The 19,427-nt window shown below is 42.3% G+C and overlaps 2 protein-coding genes and 1 pseudogene across 3 annotated transcripts; 2 read left to right on the top strand and 1 right to left on the bottom strand.

The window, feature by feature from the left end:
* The first annotated feature begins 767 nt into the window (after window positions 1-767).
* On the top strand, window positions 768-4,954 carry LOC9271972 (disease resistance protein Pik-2-like; annotated as a pseudogene).
* Window positions 4,955-7,209: 2,255 nt separating this feature from the next.
* On the top strand, window positions 7,210-11,455 carry LOC4340190 (disease resistance protein Pik-2-like). 2 transcript variants are annotated; one of them, XM_066311225.1, is made up of 3 exons: window positions 7,221-7,241; window positions 7,460-8,253; window positions 9,224-11,455. In XM_066311225.1, the coding sequence occupies exons 1-3, from the start codon at window positions 7,239-7,241 to the stop codon at window positions 11,196-11,198; spliced, it is 2,772 nt and encodes a 923-aa protein (XP_066167322.1). In that variant the 5' UTR covers window positions 7,221-7,238; the 3' UTR covers window positions 11,199-11,455. The 2 variants fall into 2 exon arrangements, with proteins under 2 accessions (XP_066167321.1, XP_066167322.1); XM_066311224.1 differs by having other exon boundaries at window positions 7,210-8,253.
* A 205-nt stretch (window positions 11,456-11,660) lies between these two features.
* LOC9267276 (protein-tyrosine sulfotransferase) lies at window positions 11,661-18,715 on the bottom strand. The gene is made up of 12 exons (XM_015787573.3): window positions 18,266-18,715; window positions 17,903-18,080; window positions 17,748-17,819; window positions 16,938-17,226; window positions 15,994-16,134; window positions 14,960-15,064; window positions 14,574-14,721; window positions 14,000-14,052; window positions 13,809-13,886; window positions 13,595-13,714; window positions 13,132-13,296; window positions 11,661-12,412 (listed from the first exon to the last, which is right to left on the bottom strand). The coding sequence occupies exons 1-12, from the start codon at window positions 18,312-18,314 to the stop codon at window positions 12,272-12,274; spliced, it is 1,539 nt and encodes a 512-aa protein (XP_015643059.1). The 5' UTR covers window positions 18,315-18,715; the 3' UTR covers window positions 11,661-12,271.
* Window positions 18,716-19,427: the final 712 nt, after the last annotated feature.

Below are 19,427 nucleotides of genomic sequence, written 5' to 3'. Positions count from 1 at the left end.
GCAACTCTCTCTCCACACAGTATTGCAATGATATAGGGTGATGGTCACTACTGGTACTATTATCGTTTTTAAATATAGGAAGTCGTTGACTTTTCACCACGGTGTCCGACCATTCATTTGATATTTGTCATGACTTATTTTGTGGTTAAAAGTAATTTAAGCATCATATTTTTACATATTTGTATAAAAAATATTAATATGAGAGGATAGCCCAAATGTTATACTACCTCTGTCCCATATTAAGTTTATCTTTTAGCTCATTTTATTTGTCCCAAGATAAGTTCATTTTTAGAGTAATCATTGCATCGGAATTTGTGAAAGTAAGGAATAATTGTACTCTCTCTATCCGGTAATATAAAACGTGGTCAAAGTTGGCACAGTCTTCAAAACTAATCTTTAGCTTCTAATTTCTCATATTCTATAAGTTTTGTAGCATATGAAAGTAAATTAAATCTCAATCTAATAATATAATTTTTAACAAATAAATTCATTTTATGTTATACTTTTATACTATATACTAAGTGTTGCTCAAATGTTTTAAATGTTAGAATCTTAAAATACGTGAACACATTATATTATAGGACGGAGGGATAACTGGGAGTAGATAATTGATGAATAATTGCATTGAGAATTGATAAAATATGAGTATTCTAGTCTTCTTATTTTTTTATTGGTACCATGTGATAGATGAAAAATAAACTTATTTTGGGACGGAGATAGCTAGTATTTAAAATTCAACATGTTTATATATTTTAAGAAGCAAATTTTTTCAGACGTTTGGTGTTAGGAAATCAATGGAGGGCGCCATTGTGAGCTTGACCGAGGGCGCCGTGCGGGGGCTCCTCCGGAAGCTCGCCGGCGTGCTCGCGCAGGAGAGCTCGCCGGCGCAGCGCGTCCACGGCGAGGTGCAGTACATCAAGGACGAGCTGGAGAGCATGAACGCCTTCCTCCGCAGCGTCTCCACGTCGCCGGAGGACGCCGCCGGCCACGACGACCAGGTGAGGGTCTGGATGAAGCAGGTCAGGGAGATCGCCTACGACGCCGAGGACTGCATCGACGTGTTCGTCCGCGGCCGCAGCCACCCCGCCGCCGCCGCCGGAGACGAAGGTCGCCTCGTGGCCTCACTCCGCCGCTTCGTCCGCCTACTGGCCGGCGCGCTAGGAGTAGGAGGAGGAGACCGCTCCGTCGCGGCCCAGCTCCGGGAACTGAAGGCCCGCGCCCGCGACGCCGGCGAGCGGCGCACGAGGTACGGGGTGTCGCTGGCGGCGGCGGCGGTCAGGGGCGGCGGCGGGTCGTCGTCGTCCGGGCGGCTCGACCCCAGGCTGCACGCGCTGTTCACGGAGGAGGCGCAGCTGGTGGGGATCGACGGGCCGAGGGAGGAGCTCGTGGGGTGGGTGATGGAGGAGGAGCCGCGGCTGCGGGTGCTCGCCGTCGTCGGGTTCGGCGGGCTCGGCAAGACCACGCTGGCGAGGATGGTGTGCGGGAGCCCCCGGGTGAAGGGCGCCGCCGACTTCCAGTGCTCGCCGCCGCTCGTCGTCGTGTCGCAGACGTTCAGCATCACGGCGCTCTTCCAGCACTTGCTCAGGGAGCTCATCCAGCGCCCGCGCAAGGCAATGGCCGCCGTCGCCGCCGCCGGCGGCGGCGGCGGCGACCTTGTCGCGTACGATGCATTGCAGGGGATGGAGAGGTGGGAGACGGCAGCGCTCGCCAGCAAAGCTGAGGGAATACCTGCAAGACAAAAGGTTAGTACTCCCTTCATTTCAGATTATAATCAGATTATAAGTTGTTTTAACTTTAGTTAAAATCAAATTGCTTTAAATTTGATTAAGTTTGTAAAAAAAAAGTAATATTTTCGACCTAAAATAAATATATTATGGAAATATATTCAACTATTGATTTAATGAAACTGATTTGGTGTTGTAAATATTACTATATTTGTCTATAAACTTATTCAAACTTGAAGTAGTTTGATTTTGATCAAAGTCAAAAAAGACTTATAATCTGAAACGCGAGGAGTATTTCCTTTCCTTGTTCAACTTAATTTCTCGAGTTACAACAATGTAGTACTACTATACTAACCAGTATTACTATAACAACTAAGAAAAAGAACATTAGTATTACTATACTAAGAAAAAGAAAATGTTCAAGTAACTAAGAACACTACTTCAGCTAAGTTTGACTTTATAGAAAAACCGTAGTAATACCAAATTAGTTTTATTAAATCAAACATTAAATATATTTTGATACTATATTTGTTTTGTGTTCAAAATGTTGCTACATTTTTCTATAAAATTGCTTAAAGTTAAAAATGTTTGACTTAGAAAAACCAAAATGTCTTATAATATAGGGGGAGAATTAATGAGTTACAGTAACACAAAATTGTTTCCAACAATGACACTCTTCCATTGAATTTATCCTATTAGTTTTATTAGGTAGGTTTGATGAAGTTCAACCTTCTCCTGCTCGGGTTATTTGTTCTCTATTAGAGAATCATAATCTATTGATTAGTTGAACCAAACTCGATTTTACTACTATTCAACTCAGTCTTGCCGGTTGTACAAAATTTCCTTCCAGTAGCAGGTAGTAGCTAAAAAAACAGATCATATATGTAGTTAATTATTTTATTTGTTGCCGAGTTTGTTCATATATGTGGAACTATTACATTGTATAGGTACATTGTGATATTGGATGATATATGGTCTTCATCAGCATGGGAGAGCATCAAATGCGCATTTCCAGATAATAAAAAGGGTAGCAGGATCATAGTAACCACCAGAAACGAGGATGTCGCCAACACCTGCTGCTGCCGCCCCCAAGATCGCATCTACAAGATCCAACGCCTCTCAGATGCGGCATCGCGGGAGCTGTTCTTCAAGAGGATCTTTGGCATGGCGGATGCCGGAGCGCCAGACGACGATGAGCTGAAACAAGTTTCAGATTCCATCCTGAAGAAATGTGGAGGGCTGCCTCTAGCAATAGTGAGCATCGGTAGCCTCCTCGCAAGCAAGCCAAACAGGAGCAAAGAAGAGTGGCAGAAGGTTTGTGACAACTTGGGCTCTGAACTTGAGTCAAATCCTACTCTTGAAGGCACAAAGCAGGTGTTAACTCTGAGCTACAATGATCTGCCCTACCATCTGAAGGCATGCTTCTTGTATTTGAGTATCTTTCCTGAAAATCATGTGATCAAGAGGGGACCTTTGGTGAGAATGTGGATAGCTGAAGGTTTTGTCACCCAGAGGCATGGATTGAGCATGGAACAGGTCGGTGAAAGATACTTTGATGAGTTTGTGAGCAGGAGCATGGTTCATCTTGTCAGAATCGATTGGAGTGGCAAGGTGAGAAGCTGCAAGGTTCATGATATAATGCTTGAAGTCATCGTCTCCAAGTCACTTGAGGAAAACTTTGCATCCTTCTTCTGTGACAATGGAACCGAACTGGTTTCGCATGACAAAATCCGCCGCCTCTCCATCCGCAGCAGTAGCTACTCATCAGCTCAAAGAACAAGCAACAGTGTAGCTCATGTTCGCACCTTCAGAATGTCACCTTCAATTGACAATATCCCATTCTTCTTTCCACAATTGCGGTTGTTAAGAGTGCTGGACATGCAAGGCAGCCGTTGCATGAGTAACAAGAATTTGGACTGCATCTGCAGATTTTTCCAGCTCAAATACCTAAGCCTCAGAAACACCAGTGTGTCCATACTTCCGAGGTTAATTGGGAATCTGAATCACCTGGAGACACTGGATATAAGAGAGACACTTATCAAGAAGCTGCCTAGTAGTGCAGCTAACCTGACTTGCCTAAAGCATTTGTTAGCAGGGCACAAAGAGCAACTTACAAGGACATCCAGTGTGAAGTTTTTGAGGCCATCCTCAGGTCTAAAGATGAGCCATGGAGTGATCAGAAACATGGCAAAGCTGCAATCACTTGTCCATGTAGAGATAAAAGAACATCCATCAGTGTTCCAGGAGATCGCCTTGCTGCAAAATCTACGGAAGCTCAGTGTTCTCTTTTATGGTATAGAGGTAAACTGGAAGCCCTTTCTGGAGTTGTTGAATATGCTGAGTGGCTCTGTGCGATCACTCTCCATTGACATCTTCGACGCACAAGGAAACATCTCTATCTCATCACTGGAGATGCTTTCTTCCTTAGTGTCACCTCCCATTTTCATCACTAGCTTCAGCCTGACTGGCAAGCTTGGTAGTCTACCTCCTTGGGTAGCATCACTTAGAAGCGTCTCGAGGCTTACTCTTCGCAGGAGCCAACTCCGTGCTGATGCCATACATGTCCTTGGAGGCCTGCAAAATCTGCTCTGCCTGAAACTCTATCACAAATCATATGCTGATGATCGCCTCGTTTTTCCACAGGGAGGATTTGCCAGGGTCAAGCTTCTGATCGATGATAACCTGGTGAACCTTGAAAAGTTGCATTTCAATGAGGGATCGATGCCTAATCTTGAGAGGCTGACATTGTCATTCCTGAGAGAACCCAAGGATGGCATCTCAGGTCTGAACAATCTCCTGAAACTGAAGGAGGTAGAGTTCTTTGGCAACATCGTATCATCTGTGGTGAGCAAAGTGGTGTCATGTGTGAAGGATCATCCAAATCATCCGAGAGTTGTAGGTGACAAATGGAACATTGTGACGGTGTACAATTGAGGTGTAAAACAGTAAAAGAAGCATTTCATCTGAAGCTTGCGTTTGCTTCAGTGTTCTGCAGGTTGTGGCTAGGCCTCCCCTGCTAGTTTAAACTTATCAAATGTACTCCTATTTCATAAGCACAACATTTTGCTTGTCAACTACTTTGTTAGGTTTCTTGTGATTGAACCTGCCTATTCGAGTTTAAATTTTAGGCTTGACACGAGTGCTTGTATTTATGGATATTTATTCTTTCAGGGATAGATGATATACCCGTTAACAATGAGACGTTTGTGGAGACTTTGTCATTATCAAGATATACATGCCTGGTCTTTCAGGGGTGCTTATAAAGAATTAGAGATATGCTGTGTGTTTATAAGGATAAGTGCCCCTACCAATAGGTGGACCCTTGTCACTGGGCTCCGTGCCATAGCGTCCAAAATTGGTGGGAAATGCTAGCCAATACAAATGAGGTGTCCAAGAAAAGCCTGCGGACCCTAATTCTTTTAATAGTTTGGGAAATCTGGAAGTAAAAAAATCAGCAGGTTTTCGAACAAAAGGAGATTGCGACCTTAGCCTTATGGCAAAAATAAAAGAGGAGGCAGGAACTTGGGCTATGGCGGGAGCAAGGAGGATACGGGATTTTCTACTAAACCGTATCTAGGCCTTATCAGTTTTGTATAGTTTTATCCCTAGGGGTTGTACTTTTCCTTCTATTTTAATGAAATAGTATAGTCTCGTGTTGATTCCTTTAAAAAGATAAGTACACGCACGTTTCTAGGGCTACGTTTGTACTGTATTTTTTTAAAAAAAAATGTTCTAAAAAAATTACCACCGTCATTTTCCTTTCACCTAAGGATAGCATATGAGCATGACTTAAACAAAAGTAGAAAACACACATCCGTGCTTGGAAGGCGTATTTCTGTATCACGTGGGGGAGGCACACGCCTATGAAGTTCGGTGACGCCTTATGAATGTACGCGTCCTTACTGTCTCTTTCGGAAAAGAGAGAGAGAGAGAGAGAGAGCCGCAGCCGCAGCCCTCCGCGCCGGCGATGGCGGCGGCGGAGGACGTGCCGGGTAGAGATTCCGGCCGGATGCGCATGCGCATGCGCAGAAGATTCAAGGGAGCCGGGTGAAGCACGGATCGTGGTGGTGGCTAATCGAAGAGCGCGCGCGGGTGGGCGGCTCTGTGCTTCATGTGTTCGATGAAATGCGTCACCCAGCTAGTCTACGAGAAGGGCCTGACTAGGTAGCGGCGGCGAGCAGCTGGCCCTGAATGTTTCGCAAGGGAGAGATCAGAGATGTCGCAGGTGTAACAACCAAGCTCTCCTAGGTCTTGCTCGACTCGGCCCCCGCTGAAGTGCTTCACAATCCAAGGTGCTTGATTTGTCTTCTTCCATGTCAACTTTCTTTTGCGCTCTCAAATGGAACCATTGAGCTCCTGGAGTCTCTTTCACAGGACTGGATATGCTGTGGCTCGGTTTCATCTTTTATGCAAATCTTTAAGGGGAAAAAGAAGAGAGTCAAACACTACAGTCAAGATGATGCTGGTAACTGTGCCTGTTTTTCCAATGGTTGCTTGATTGCCTTTCTGCATTTATGTCGACATCGCCATTTCTTTCAAGGTGACTAGTACTAGGTTATTATACAAAATTACAAGGGGAACACGCAATGCTTTAACCATTGTTATCTTATTTGTGCAATTGCGATCGGTGCATATTAAGCTGTAAAGTATATGGAACCACCTCGAGTAGCTTGTTGCCTTCCTGCACTATTCTCTTATATGTTAACTTCGCTTCACTTGCATATATGCCTTTACAGTTCATTGTGTCACACTAGCTAACAGTTTTGATTATTTATATATAATATGCTTCAATACTTTGACTTGCATTTCATCTTTATTAACTAAACCTTGCTTTGCTGTCGCCACGTCCTATCTGTGATTATGTTAGTGTTCATCTGCTTATTGCTACCATAGTTTTCTCACTCTGCTTTATATATGGTGTTGTACAATGTTCACATTGTTAAAACAAGTAGCACTCTAATCTCATAGGTCAGATGTAAGAAGGCGGGCGAAATACTTTACCAATCTTACCAAGCTATTCATCACAAAAATACGACTGTTGTCCTATACCGCCTTCTTTCCATTTCACGTATGAGTTGTGTTGTCAAAATGTCAGAGTTACCTAGCTGTTTTCTGTCCTCTTTTCAGTGCTGCTTGTCCTTGTCTGGGTACTTGTTTGGATCACCCTTTCATCCAGCTATGAATGTAACAAACCTTAGGGTATCACTTGTTCATACTCTTCCCCACTGCTTTTATACCTTCTCTAAGTATTACTGGATCTTTTACCAATTTTTAAGCTGCCTTTGGCCTCTTACATATACATACAGCAATGAGTTTTCCGTACTGATTGACTTTTTCTATGAGTTGTAACTTTTTATGATATTCTTATGCACCACAGGAATACTATTATTTGCTTATCAGGCTTGTAAGACATGAAGTCAAGTTGCCTTGTCAGCATGTTTCAGGGTTCTGTTTGCCATCAGCGGCGAACCGCAGGTCTCCTTGTCATTGCATGTCTCCTTGACCAGGAAAACCATGGTCTGAATTCTGGAATGTTCTTATTCTTCCACCATTAGCTAACCAAATGTCTTACAAATATAACCTGAGCATCCTAACTTCAACAGCAGCAGTGTTTCCATTTCCATGCTCCATAGTAAGATATGGAGGGTGCTGTCTTCAGTTTGACGGAGGGTGCAGTCAGGAGCCTGCTGTGCAAGCTTGGCTGCCTTCTAACTGAGGATACTTGGCTGGTGCAGGGTGTCCATGGTGAGATACAGTACATCAAGGATGAGCTCGAGTGCATGAATGCATTCCTACGCAATCTGACCATATCACAGATTCATGACGACCAAGTTAGGATCTGGATGAAGCAGGTGAGGGAGATAGCCTACGACTCTGAGGATTGTATTGATGAGTTCATCCATAACCTAGGGGAGTCATCAGAAATGGGATTTTTTGGTGGGCTCATATCTATGCTTCGCAAGCTAGCCTGTCGTCACCGAATTGCTCTCCAGCTACAAGAACTGAAGGCCCGTGCTCAGGATGTCGGTGACCGGCGTTCAAGGTACGGGGTGGAGCTAGCAAAGGCCACACATGAAGAAGCACATCCAAGACTCACCAGGCATGCCTCTCTCCATATCGATCCACAGTTGCATGCTCTCTTCGCGGAGGAGGCTCAGCTGGTTGGCATCGATGAGCCTAGGAATGAGCTCGTCAGCTGGCTGATGGAAGAGGACCTTCGGCTTCGTGTGCTTGCTATTGTCGGGTTTGGTGGCCTTGGGAAGACGACGCTGGCAAGGATGGTGTGTGGAAGCCCTGTGGTGAAGAGTGCTGATTTTCAGTGCTGTCCATTGTTCATCATTTCACAGACGTTCAACATCAGGGCACTTTTTCAGCACATGGTAAGGGAGCTAATCCAGGAGCCACACAAGGCGATGGCAATAGCAGGATGCAAGCATGGCCTTATTACAGATGATTACCTGGAGGGAATGGAAAGGTGGGAGGTTGCAGCACTGACTAAGAATCTCAGGAGGTATTTCCAAGACAAAAGGTATGCCAGAGTTTTTTTGTTATTCCTCCCTGATAGTGAACTATAATAGTTTGTGCTTTAAAAATAATCCATATTTTCTTTTGAGATATTGCTGGTTATGGTGAAGTAGAACGTCAAAATGGCAGTCTTAGATATAGGACCGTCTCCATTTTATAGGACCAGTTGGTATTCAATTTGAGGTAGTTGCTGGATGTAATTAACTGTCAGGCAATTTAATTTGAAATTGTGTATTTATTGCCAAAACATAAGTGTGTTTAACTTAAATATAGGACCATATCCATTTTATAAGGAGGTCCCTCTCATTTCCATTAAATAAACCATGTTACATAGTTCAAAAGGGAGCAGAAAACAAACCAACAGATTGCAGATAAAACCTTCACATCTAGAACCAGAGACAACTAGTTATTCATATAGAACCAACCAGATACAGAGATTTGGCTCAAGCCACCATTGGCAAAATGCAAGGCCATCATACAAATCGAGTCTCAATTTCCTAGAGTTGGCTTAATAATTTGGATTCAATGTGAACCATTCAAAGCCAGAAAATTAGTTTTACGAGTTGTGATGGAGAAATCATCTGTAAGGTCTTCTACTATTCTAGTATCTATCTATCTATATATATAGGAGAGAGAGAGAGAGAGAGAGGGCCCAACCACTATTTAGTATTGATGAATCTTGAAAGTTCCACTATCTAAGGCATGTGTACCTGAAAAATATAACAAAGATCCAAATAGGTTACAGTGTTACACTATCCAGTGTAAAAGAGAAAAAACATCGTATGCAATGAAGGACTTTTCACCTATTTGTTTGCAATTCGTTTTCTGTTTTCCCTTTTTTACCGATGCAAAGGAAAAGGAGGCGTATTTACTGCTAATTATTCTTTTTTTTTTTTTGGGGGGGGGGGGGGTTGTTCCTAGCTAATCCTATCTGTTACCACGTTTCCTTTTGTTTACTGAACTGTTTCTTCTAGGTACATTGTGATCCTTGATGACATATGGACTGTATCGGCATGGGAGAGCATCAGATGTGCATTGCCTGACAACTTAAAGGGTAGCAGGATAATAGTAACCACCCGGAATGCAGATGTGGCCAACACGTGCTGTTCTCGTCCCCAAGATCGGATTTACAATATCCAGCGACTATCAGAAACGACATCACGAGAACTGTTCTTCAAGAAGATATTTGGTTTTGCAGATGATAAATCACCAACTGATGAGTTTGAGGAAGTGTCAAATTCCGTTTTGAAGAAATGTGGAGGCTTGCCATTAGCAATAGTGAACATCGGCAGCCTTCTCGCAAGCAAGACAAATAGGACCAAGGAGGAGTGGCAGAAGGTTTGTAACAACTTAGGATCTGAACTTGAAAACAACCCTACCCTGGAAGGAGTGAAGCAAGTCTTAACCTTGAGCTACAATGATCTACCCTATCATCTGAAGGCCTGCTTCTTGTATCTAAGTATTTTCCCTGAAAATTATGTGATCAAGAGGGGACCCTTGGTGAGAAGGTGGATAGCTGAAGGTTTCGTCAGCCAAAGGCATGGACAAAGCATGGAACAGCTTGCAGAAAGTTACTTTGATGAGTTTGTGGCTAGAAGCATTGTGCAGCCTGTGAGGACTGATTGGACTGGCAAGGTGAGGAGCTGCAGAGTTCATGATTTGATGTTAGATGTCATTGTCTCCAGGTCAATTGAGGAGAACTTTGCATCATTCTTATGTGACAATGGGAGTACATTGGCTTCCCATGACAAAATCCGTCGCCTCTCCATCCACAGCAGTTACAATTCGTCTCAAAAAACAAGTGCCAATGTATCTCATGCTCGCTCCTTCACGATGTCTGCTTCTGTTGAGGAAGTCCCATTCTTCTTTCCGCAGCTACGGTTATTAAGAGTACTTGACTTGCAAGGCTGCAGCTGCTTGAGTAACGAAACTTTGCATTGTATGTGCAGGTTTTTCCAGCTGAAGTACCTAAGCCTCAGAAATACCAACGTGTCCAAATTACCTCATCTTCTAGGGAATCTGAAACACCTAGAGACGCTGGACATTAGGGCAACTCTTATCAAGAAGCTACCAGCTAGTGCAGGCAACCTGAGTTGTCTCAAGCATTTGTTTGCGGGGCACAAGGTACAGCTTACAAGGACAGCCAGTGTGAAGTTCTTGAGACAATCTTCAGGTTTGGAGGTGGCGACTGGGGTGGTCAAGAACATGGTGGCTCTGCAATCACTTGTCCATATAGTAGTCAAGGATAAATCGCCAGTACTGCGGGAAATTGGCCTGCTGCAAAATCTGACAAAGCTCAATGTTCTCTTGCGCGGTGTGGAAGAGAACTGGAACGCATTCCTTGAGTCTCTGAGCAAGTTGCCTGGCCCTCTTCGCTCTCTCTCCATCCACACTCTGGATGAGAAGGAGCACAGCTTATCACTGGATAATCTAGCCTTTGTTGAGTCGCCTCCTCTATTCATAACCAAGTTTAGCCTGGCCGGTGAGTTGGAAAGGCTACCTCCATGGATACCATCGCTTCGAAACGTATCCAGGTTTGCTCTTCGTCGCACCGAACTCCATGCTGATGCCATAGGAGTTCTTGGGGACCTGCCAAATCTGCTCTGCCTCAAGCTCTATCACAAATCATATGCTGACAACTGCATAGTTTTTTGTCACGGTAAATTCGTGAAGCTCAAGCTGTTGATCATTGATAATCTGGAGAGGATAGAGAAGATGCAGTTCGATGCGGGTTCAGTGACTAATCTGGAGAGGCTGACATTGTCATTCCTGCGAGAACCCAAGTATGGGATTTCAGGTCTGGAGAATCTACCAAAGCTGAAGGAGATCGAGTTCTTTGGCGACATCATATTATCTGTGGTGACCAAAGTGGCATCATGCGTGAAGGCGCATCCTAACCACCCAAGAGTCATAGGTGACAAATGGAATATTGTAACGGAGTATGCGTAAGGAGCAATATCTGAAGTCTGAAAAACAACACTGACTAGAAGCCTGTTTGGTTTCTTTTGTCTTCTTTTTCTTCTTTGTTTTTTTTCTTTTTTCTTTTGAGATGAGGTAGATGCTGGCTGGGCATGCCTGTATCTGCATTTCGGTAGTACTCTGCGTTGTTTGTTGCATTCATAAGAGTATTATTTAGCAGCTAGTGCTACATATATTGCCCTTGTCTGAAGTGTTTCCACTCTCAACTAGTACTGGTTATTGCCTTTTGTCTTGTTTTACATCTTCTATTTTCTTTTGTACTCAGCCACTATTGTTTATAAATTACTATACCTCCGTTTTTAAACGTACAACAATGTTTAACTTTTGGACATTCATCTTATTAATTAAAATGTGAGCATCATTTATTTTGTTGGGACTTTAAGCGTGACTTATATTTGTGCATATTTGCACTAACTTTTCGAATAGGGCAAATGATGAAACCAAACATTATATCCAAAAATCAACATCGTCGTTCGTTTTAGAAACGGAGGGAGTATAAGGGTGGGGCACTGTAAAGTAGAAAATCTTGTTTGGCTTACAGTACATCCGATGCAAATAGCAGTATAGAGAAAATATTTATACATTCCCGTTATCTCCTGCAGCGTTTCTAAGTTGAGACTGCCTGTTAAGAGTTAAAGACTGACATCTTTGTGTCGTGCTCACCTCATCTGGGCATGCCTGTTAGTTGAGACTGACATAGTGACATCTTGTATTTCTCTCTTTTTCTAGCAAAACAGTCAATTGTTTCATTGCTCATCTGAGGCAATTTGTCAACTACCAACACCTTGAGAGAATTCAACCTAAGGTCAAGAAGGCAAATGTACATACGAATAGACAAGTGCCTAAAATTTGTCGATTGACTGATCACATCGGGTAAAAGCCACCACCCTACCAATGAGCCAGGTTTAACATGGTTGGGAGTATATGTGATGATTCTGTGCATGCTAACATCTTTGCCCGAGGGAATAGCGAAGGTTAATCTCTGGGCAGTATCAAGCTGTACATCAAAATCGGGAGGCTACTTCCTGATCTTCATCAGAGTATCAGACCTTAAGTTTAAACGTTCTTCTTCTCGTTGTTAAAGCAAGTATGATAAGTGCGATGGTTATTGTGACCCCAAGACCAAATAGTACAACCTTCCAAGGAGAGCAACTCCAGGAACTGCAGACCATTTCTATCCAGCCCTGAAAGAGAAAACCAAAAAAATTATAAGATTAGATAAACCTTGAGAAATATTACATCACGGACATTGTTACATTACAGAAAATAATATACGAGATGAAAGACAAAATCTGAATAAATGCTTGTGAAAAATGAGCACAAATACCAAAATATTTCCATACTGACGTTTATGAAGCAAGCAAGTACAATTAGCTTAAGAGAGAAAAACAAGAGTGCTAGCTAGGAGAAACCAGGTCCCATTTAAAAATATTCAAAAGAAACCCTTCTGAAACTTATTTTCCATGAAGCAATCCCTTTGGGTATGTATACACTCCATACCAAGAGTGACGTGGCCAAAGGGGCCATTTCATGGCTTTTAGGCATGGCCATGGCATGACAATGTATACATACCATACCACCCAGCAGTGTGCGGCTAAAAGTATCATCATTTTATGAGACGCAGAGGGCTCAAACATAGGTGATGCCAAGTAGAATAACAGTCTACCTAATTTTATCTATTCTCTCCCTTGCCATGCTCATTGATGAAACACAGAAAATAGATGGATATACTACATAAAATCAATTAGAGAGCATAAAACAAGGAAATGCTTTGATAACAATGGTGTATGTGAATCACATAGGGTGTTCATACTTTCAGCAAACATGTTCTAACTTCTGAGGTTCTGAATTCTAGTAGGAAAGGTTATCAAACTAAAATACAGTAGATAATTGAAGAACAAACCTTCTGATCTGTCAATTGCTTGTGTTGTATGACCGTGGACTGCTGAATTTTTAGCATAAGATGTTCTTGTGTAAATATCTTCTTAGCATGCTCATATAGTTCCATGTCAAGGCTGTTTAGTGAGATGATTTGCTCCAAAACCGCCTCTGGTACCTGCCATCGTGCCTGAAAACAGAATATGCAATCTTCACTAAACCTCGGCGTTTGCAATGTCAACATTGAAATATTCTAATTAGGTGGCACACTCTAAATGTAAACAGAGCTTGCTTATATAACAGAATTATATATTCCATAACCAGATATTATCTATCTACAAATGTGGCTTTGGGCACAGTAGCCTAGGACATGCAATAAACAGAATAAGAAAACTTATGATAAAAATAATATGTTTAACGACAATGGGGTCCAACTGAGACAACAATAATCTACAAACTACAGGAAGTTCATTCCCTCTGGTTCTCACCTCCTTCGAAAAGTTTGCTCCTTCCACCTTTCTGAGAGAGATTTTACGACGATTAGATTGAGATTTTCGCAGTTTTGAAATGCAACCCTCGTAAGCTTCCATCAACTTACCAACAGTCAACTGGAATCAGCAATAACACCACAGTAAGATCACAAATTAATAATAACTTAAAATGTATACGTTAGTAATCAAACAACTTGTGTAATTGTATTACATTTCCTTTTCCATGATCGTCCTTGACAGTGTCTGCAGCGTTCAGAGCTCGGTTATTTTGCGAACCATGTGTGCTATTCTATCAAAAGTTCAAAACAAAAACATGAGTGGAGATTTAAAGGTTCAGACCACCTTATTGTGCAAAACCAATTAACACGCAAAGTAAAGATTAAAGCTTAATCACCCTATTACCAGATGTTCATTTGTTTCTTCGTCCTCTGGGTCCAGCGTGGATGAGTGAGAGTCTGTGAGAACAAGTAAGATAGACTAAGTAATTTGCTTTTGCACAATGATATCCCACAAACGGATTACCATACGCCAAGAATAGACATAACGCGTACCACAATTCCATGAGTGCTGTTGTTTTATTTATTCATTATTCTATTGAGTTGCAGCTTTAACAAAACATTGTTTTCCAGAGTCCACACGACGTGGCTTGCATCTGCTACTTATGCACTGAGTAGTTAACAAGTAACTTATTTCCATTTGTTTGAGCTTTGTTGAGTTCTAGCTTCTATGTTGTTTTGTTATGTACTGACATTTAACTTCTTTGTAACTGTATTGCACTGTTTTTGTCTTGCAGGATAGGCTGGAACCCAGACAATCTGATCCTTCAGTTTTATTCTCTTGTCTTTCTGATTCTATAGATAAAACTAGCTGGGCTTTGTCCCTCAGTCTTAAAAAGGTAGATAAATACTACATAAGTATGCTTCCTGAAAGTATGTTACATAAAGGGGTAAGGCTGCAAGCTTGTGAGGTCTCTTACCATTTCCAGTGGGCTGATTGTCCTTGATATCTAAGTTCAGTGCTCCAGATTGTGAAAGCACCTGTGCTCCTACCATATGAGCAAACAACCTCGCAGATTCTTCATGTTCTTCTGTAAGTCCTACATATAGCATACGGTCCAGCCTGCTCTGTGTTTGAAATAATGGCATTCATTTTGGTAGGAAGTATGAAATCTAACTTGGATTAGTAAATAGATATGACATGGTTAATACAATAATGTACCCATCTACTATGGATAATAATGGCAATTAGTTATTATGCAGTGATGCTTTGGATATCCAATAGTTCAATAGTGGTTCATGAGCTTTGACTAATTAAATGCACACATCTACATTTTTTCTCAACATCCATCTCTTCAGTATATACCTTAGCAACTTGAAGCACAAAATGACCAAGATCAGGGTGCTTTCTGACACAGTGCCGAACCTCATGTGCTCCACTGAGGTAAGAATTGTTTGTTAGCCCAGTAATCTTGCAACATGAGAAAACAAAAACAAATTAGCAACCAGATTGTTGAAATTGACAGGGAAGTCATCTAGACAGCATTTTGTATAAATAAAAGTTGTAGCGTACAAATTGATTGGGCACATAACATGGTGGTTCTACTGATTATTTGCAATTAAATTTCTAAACACACAAGTTGTTGATTCTTGCTAGGAAGTTGGATGATGGCATATATAGGGCATATGAATTGCAATGAGAGAAAACAATGCACATTTTTGGTCATTCTATCCAAATAGGCTATTATCCTAAGGACTCTTGTCAAATAGTTGGTGTATGTTATTCACAAACAAGGGGTAAAGGAAAAACAAAAGAAAAAAGGAATGTGAAGTTGCCACTGGTAAAGCAGCCAGAGTGAAAAATGTTGAGATTTAACAAGCGAGGACATGGTCTACTGTCAACTGGTAAATAACATGAAGTGGTTTATGTCTTGTATGATAAAAAACAGAAAGAATGTAGATTAAAAAGAATGGCATGGATATAAGTTTCATTTAGACAATACCTACAGCACTACCATCACTGTTCTAAATTTTACTATCAAGTCCCAACAAGCAAAAGAACAAAAAGGAGTACAGCTGCACAATGGTTATGCAAAAGAACTTTTTGCATTTAATCAAAATTTCTAAGTTTGTCACATTTTTCTACTATTTCATGGTGTCTAACTTAAATTTTCAAGTTGCATAGGCATGAAACATTCATCAGACATATCAGGAAGACATGCAATTAACGATAGGCACTACCAATTCACCACCACAGTAAGTATTACTGCGTGATTTGTTAGCAGGCAGACCAATATTTCAGGGTCAAAGCAATTGCACAAAGAAAGTTTATAGTTTCCAACACATTGAGAGATGCATTAGAGACAGTGACCAACTAACAGCATAGACAAGTCATCATACCTGAAAGGTAGCTCCATTATGAATGATTTCATGCGCAACAGGATCATTAATGTACTGGTGTAGTGGCATAACCATATCCTCCACATCATATGCATTAACCCTGTGGCTACTTCTCACTTTATCAATCCCCCTAGCATCTCTCTGCCAAATTAACAGTATGCTTTTATATTATTGCAAAAATGGTTTAGTATAGGCATCAGGCAATGAAAACATCATCATCATAATAATGGTAATTATATGTGTGTTGATTCCAAATATTTCTGAACTCTATTTTCCTGATCACTCACATCAACTTAAGTGTAAACTAATAGCGGGACAATGACACTAAAACCGATGTTCAGGTGTTACAAAAGCTTAAGAGATCCCACCTGAAAGTCAAAACCTTCCTGCTGACAAAACCTTAAATTATTATTATTCAAACACTGGAGCATAAGCATTATCTTAGATACTTGGAGTTAAATAAAATTGATTCTTGGGAAACTGGCATGTCCTAGATGGCTTCCAAGGTTCAAGTATATAGTCTCCGCTCCATGTAGCAAAGGTTCAATTGACTAGATTATTGCAATGTGTTTTTGTTTGATTGCTTCTAATCAAGACTAGATTTAAGATGCACCTGTGGATCATGATGTTGGATAAATACATTGGCATATAAAGGTTCAATTAAATAGAGGCTTGATTATAGTCTGCTCCATGCAGCAGATGTTCAATTTACTGTTAGAATGGATCAACTACTTTATCTTTGCTGCAATGTGTGTTTGTTTGATTGCTTTTGGTGAAGACTAGATTTAAGGTGCGCCTTCTAGAACCTGATATTGGATGAATACATTGGCATAGAAAGGTTCAATATCTAGAAATGCAGGCTTGATAGTTTGTCCTAGTTGTTTTCCTACTAGTGGAAAAGGATGATACTAAGCAAAAGGTTTGGCTGAAATAAGTAAACATACCCTGGCAAACAGATCTTCTCTCATCCACGGGACCAAGTATTTCCAAGGCCATATATCCAATGTACTTACAGCACGAGATTTTGTTAACACACGGCTAGTCATTAACTTTGCAGATGTTAAGTTTGGATGCACAAGAAATCTGGCTGCAACTTCGACCGAGAACTCATATGTGCTGAATACTCGGTCAACTGGGTTCCTTAGTATTGTGACAACAGAAGTCCTCTCACTTGGCAGCTTGGACATGAAGCTATAGTCATCATGACTAACAACCAGCTTACAATCAGGATGGCTGACACAAAGATATATAAAACATCATTATTAATTGTAACTGCAGAATCATGTGAAATAAACAGGAGTATGAAGCCGCTCAACTTGTACAGCAAATACTAGTGGATAATTACATATCAGATGCTTTAATTGAACAATCAATCTTGAGTCCATCACAATTTTCTCGCATGACTGACACGTGTTCACGATAGCCATATAAGTTGTTGATTACGTTGTTCAAGATGTATTGAATGCCTGGTAATCCGTATAAAGGTAAACCATATCTACTGTTTTCAGTCAGATAAGCACTAAGAATGTTATTCCAATACATGGGAATACTCTAAATCAGTGTTAAACCACAGAAAACATGTTAATCCATGGGAATGTTATTGTCTGAATCTGAATAGGATAGTACATAGTGTAAAGTAATAATATTAGTAATACACAAAAGACAATCTAGTTTATTTTAATTCTCATTTGGTTGGCCAACATAAAGCTTGACAAATATACAATAGAACAAAAACAGAGAACAAACTTTTCTACCTGGGGTCGAACCGCAGCTTATCGTAGGATCGCGGACACTCCTCAGCATTGGTATACAGCTTTTTCAGGAAGCTGCCAAAAACAACTAGCATGAGTGAAATGCACACATCCTTTGATGACGATGAAACAAGCTACTATGCATGTCCCCATCGTACCAGTGGAAGTAGGTACGGCCACCGGTTCTAGGAATGTGAAGGAAGAAGAGCAGATCCCTGAGGCTCAGCTTGTCCCCATCCTTGCCCTCGCTCCCCGCAACCGAGGCCGCCCAGCCCTTGACGACCCCCTCGCAGCGCGCGTGGTCGCCATCGGAGCTCGCAACCTGGAGCAAGTTCACTGCAAACAAACGAAACACCAAAAACGACACGCGCAAATCAGCGCAGACACATACATAGCTACCCAACGCAGCGATGATTCCACGGAATGATCCTACCAAAAACCGAAGCGCGTTCCGCCCACCACAAATTCGCACGCGGCGGGGGAGGGCGAGAGGAGAGGGGATTGATTGATTGATCGATTACCTGATACGACGAGGAGCGCGAGCGCGAGGGCGAGTCCGCCGAACGCCATCGGGGGTTCGGGCCCAGATCCAGCCGGGGTGCCGCGGCCCCGGTTCGAGGCGGAGGAGGAGGAGGGCGGCGCGGCGTGGGGAAGGGGGGGGCAGAGCGGGGCGGTAAAAAGGCAAAAACCCGGAAGGGAGAAGAGGGGGAGGGCGGCGGCGGCGGTGGCGGTGGCGGTGGGGAATTGAGCGCGGCGCGGCGTGGCGTGGCACACGGCGCGGCGCGGCGGTGTCTCGGCGGGCGCGGGCGCGGGGTGGTGGGCGTGGCGTGGCGTGGCGGCGCGTTCCCTAGTTTATTGTGCTTTGGCGCTCGCTTTCTCGCGCAGTGTCTGCTGCTGCTGCTACTGGCGGTGTCTCTCTCTCGTTCGCCTTCTCCACCTCTCCGCGTGCCGAGGCAGAGGAGGCGGAGGACGAGGCCGAGGCCGAGGCGGGGCGACGTAAATAGTCTAGTGGTGGAAGTGGGGGGAAAATCGCGGCGGAAGCACGAGTTTTCCTTCTCGCCACTTGCGCCGTTGCGCTGCGCCCACCCGCCGTCCTCCTCCGCCTCGGCGCCTCCCTTTTTTACCCGCACGGTGTCCAACGAACGGAGCCAGATCGCCGGCCTGATGGTGGAGAAAGATTTACAGCGCACGCGAAACGAGAAAATTCATTACCTCCCTCCATCTACTTTTAATAGTCATATTTCATCTTGACACACAGACCAAGGATAAGTAATTCTACTTATCATTTATTTAAGCATGCTACTAGTCATTCATCGTAAACAAGCGATTCATTAATATTTACATTTCTCAAAGCCCATATAGCCAATCATGTGTGGAAGAATGGAGAGTCACGCATTAAATTCGAGAAAATCATTAAGATGATATGTTGTTGGATTGAAATATACCTATCAAAAATAAAATTTTCAGATTTGGAAATATGACTATCAAAAATAGATGGAGGGAGTATTATTGTTATAAACTTGAAAAAAAAATCTATTTGATTCTTTAACAACTTTTATATAGAACTTATTTTTTAAATACACACCATTTAACAGTTTTTAAAATATGCTAACGGAAAATGAAGACGTTGAAGTTTGGAGACCCTGTTCTAATCTTAACTCCAAACATTAACCTCCTCATTTT

The sequence above is a fragment of the Oryza sativa genome, chromosome 6, assembly GCF_034140825.1.
Source record: "Oryza sativa Japonica Group chromosome 6, ASM3414082v1".
NCBI classification, from domain to species: domain Eukaryota; kingdom Viridiplantae; phylum Streptophyta; class Magnoliopsida; order Poales; family Poaceae; genus Oryza; species Oryza sativa.
The sequence above is the reverse complement of the archived record's forward strand: the minus strand, read 5'-3'. Positions and strand labels throughout refer to the sequence as shown.

Coding starts and splice junctions, on each gene's coding strand:
- LOC4340190 (XM_066311224.1), top strand. CDS start 7,364: ATGGAGGGTGCTGTCTTCAGTTTGACGGAGGGTGCAGTCAGGAGCCTG. Junction 8,254..9,223: donor AGGTATTTCCAAGACAAAAG/GTATGCCAGAGT, acceptor TGTTTCTTCTAG/GTACATTGTGATCCTTGATG.
- LOC9267276 (XM_015787573.3), bottom strand. CDS start 18,314: ATGGCGTTCGGCGGACTCGCCCTCGCGCTCGCGCTCCTCGTCGTATCA. Junction 13,297..13,594: donor GAGCAAACTTTTCGAAGGAG/GTGAGAACCAGA, acceptor TTCTGTTTTCAG/GCACGATGGCAGGTACCAGA. Junction 12,413..13,131: donor AGCAATTGACAGATCAGAAG/GTTTGTTCTTCA, acceptor TTTCTCTTTCAG/GGCTGGATAGAAATGGTCTG.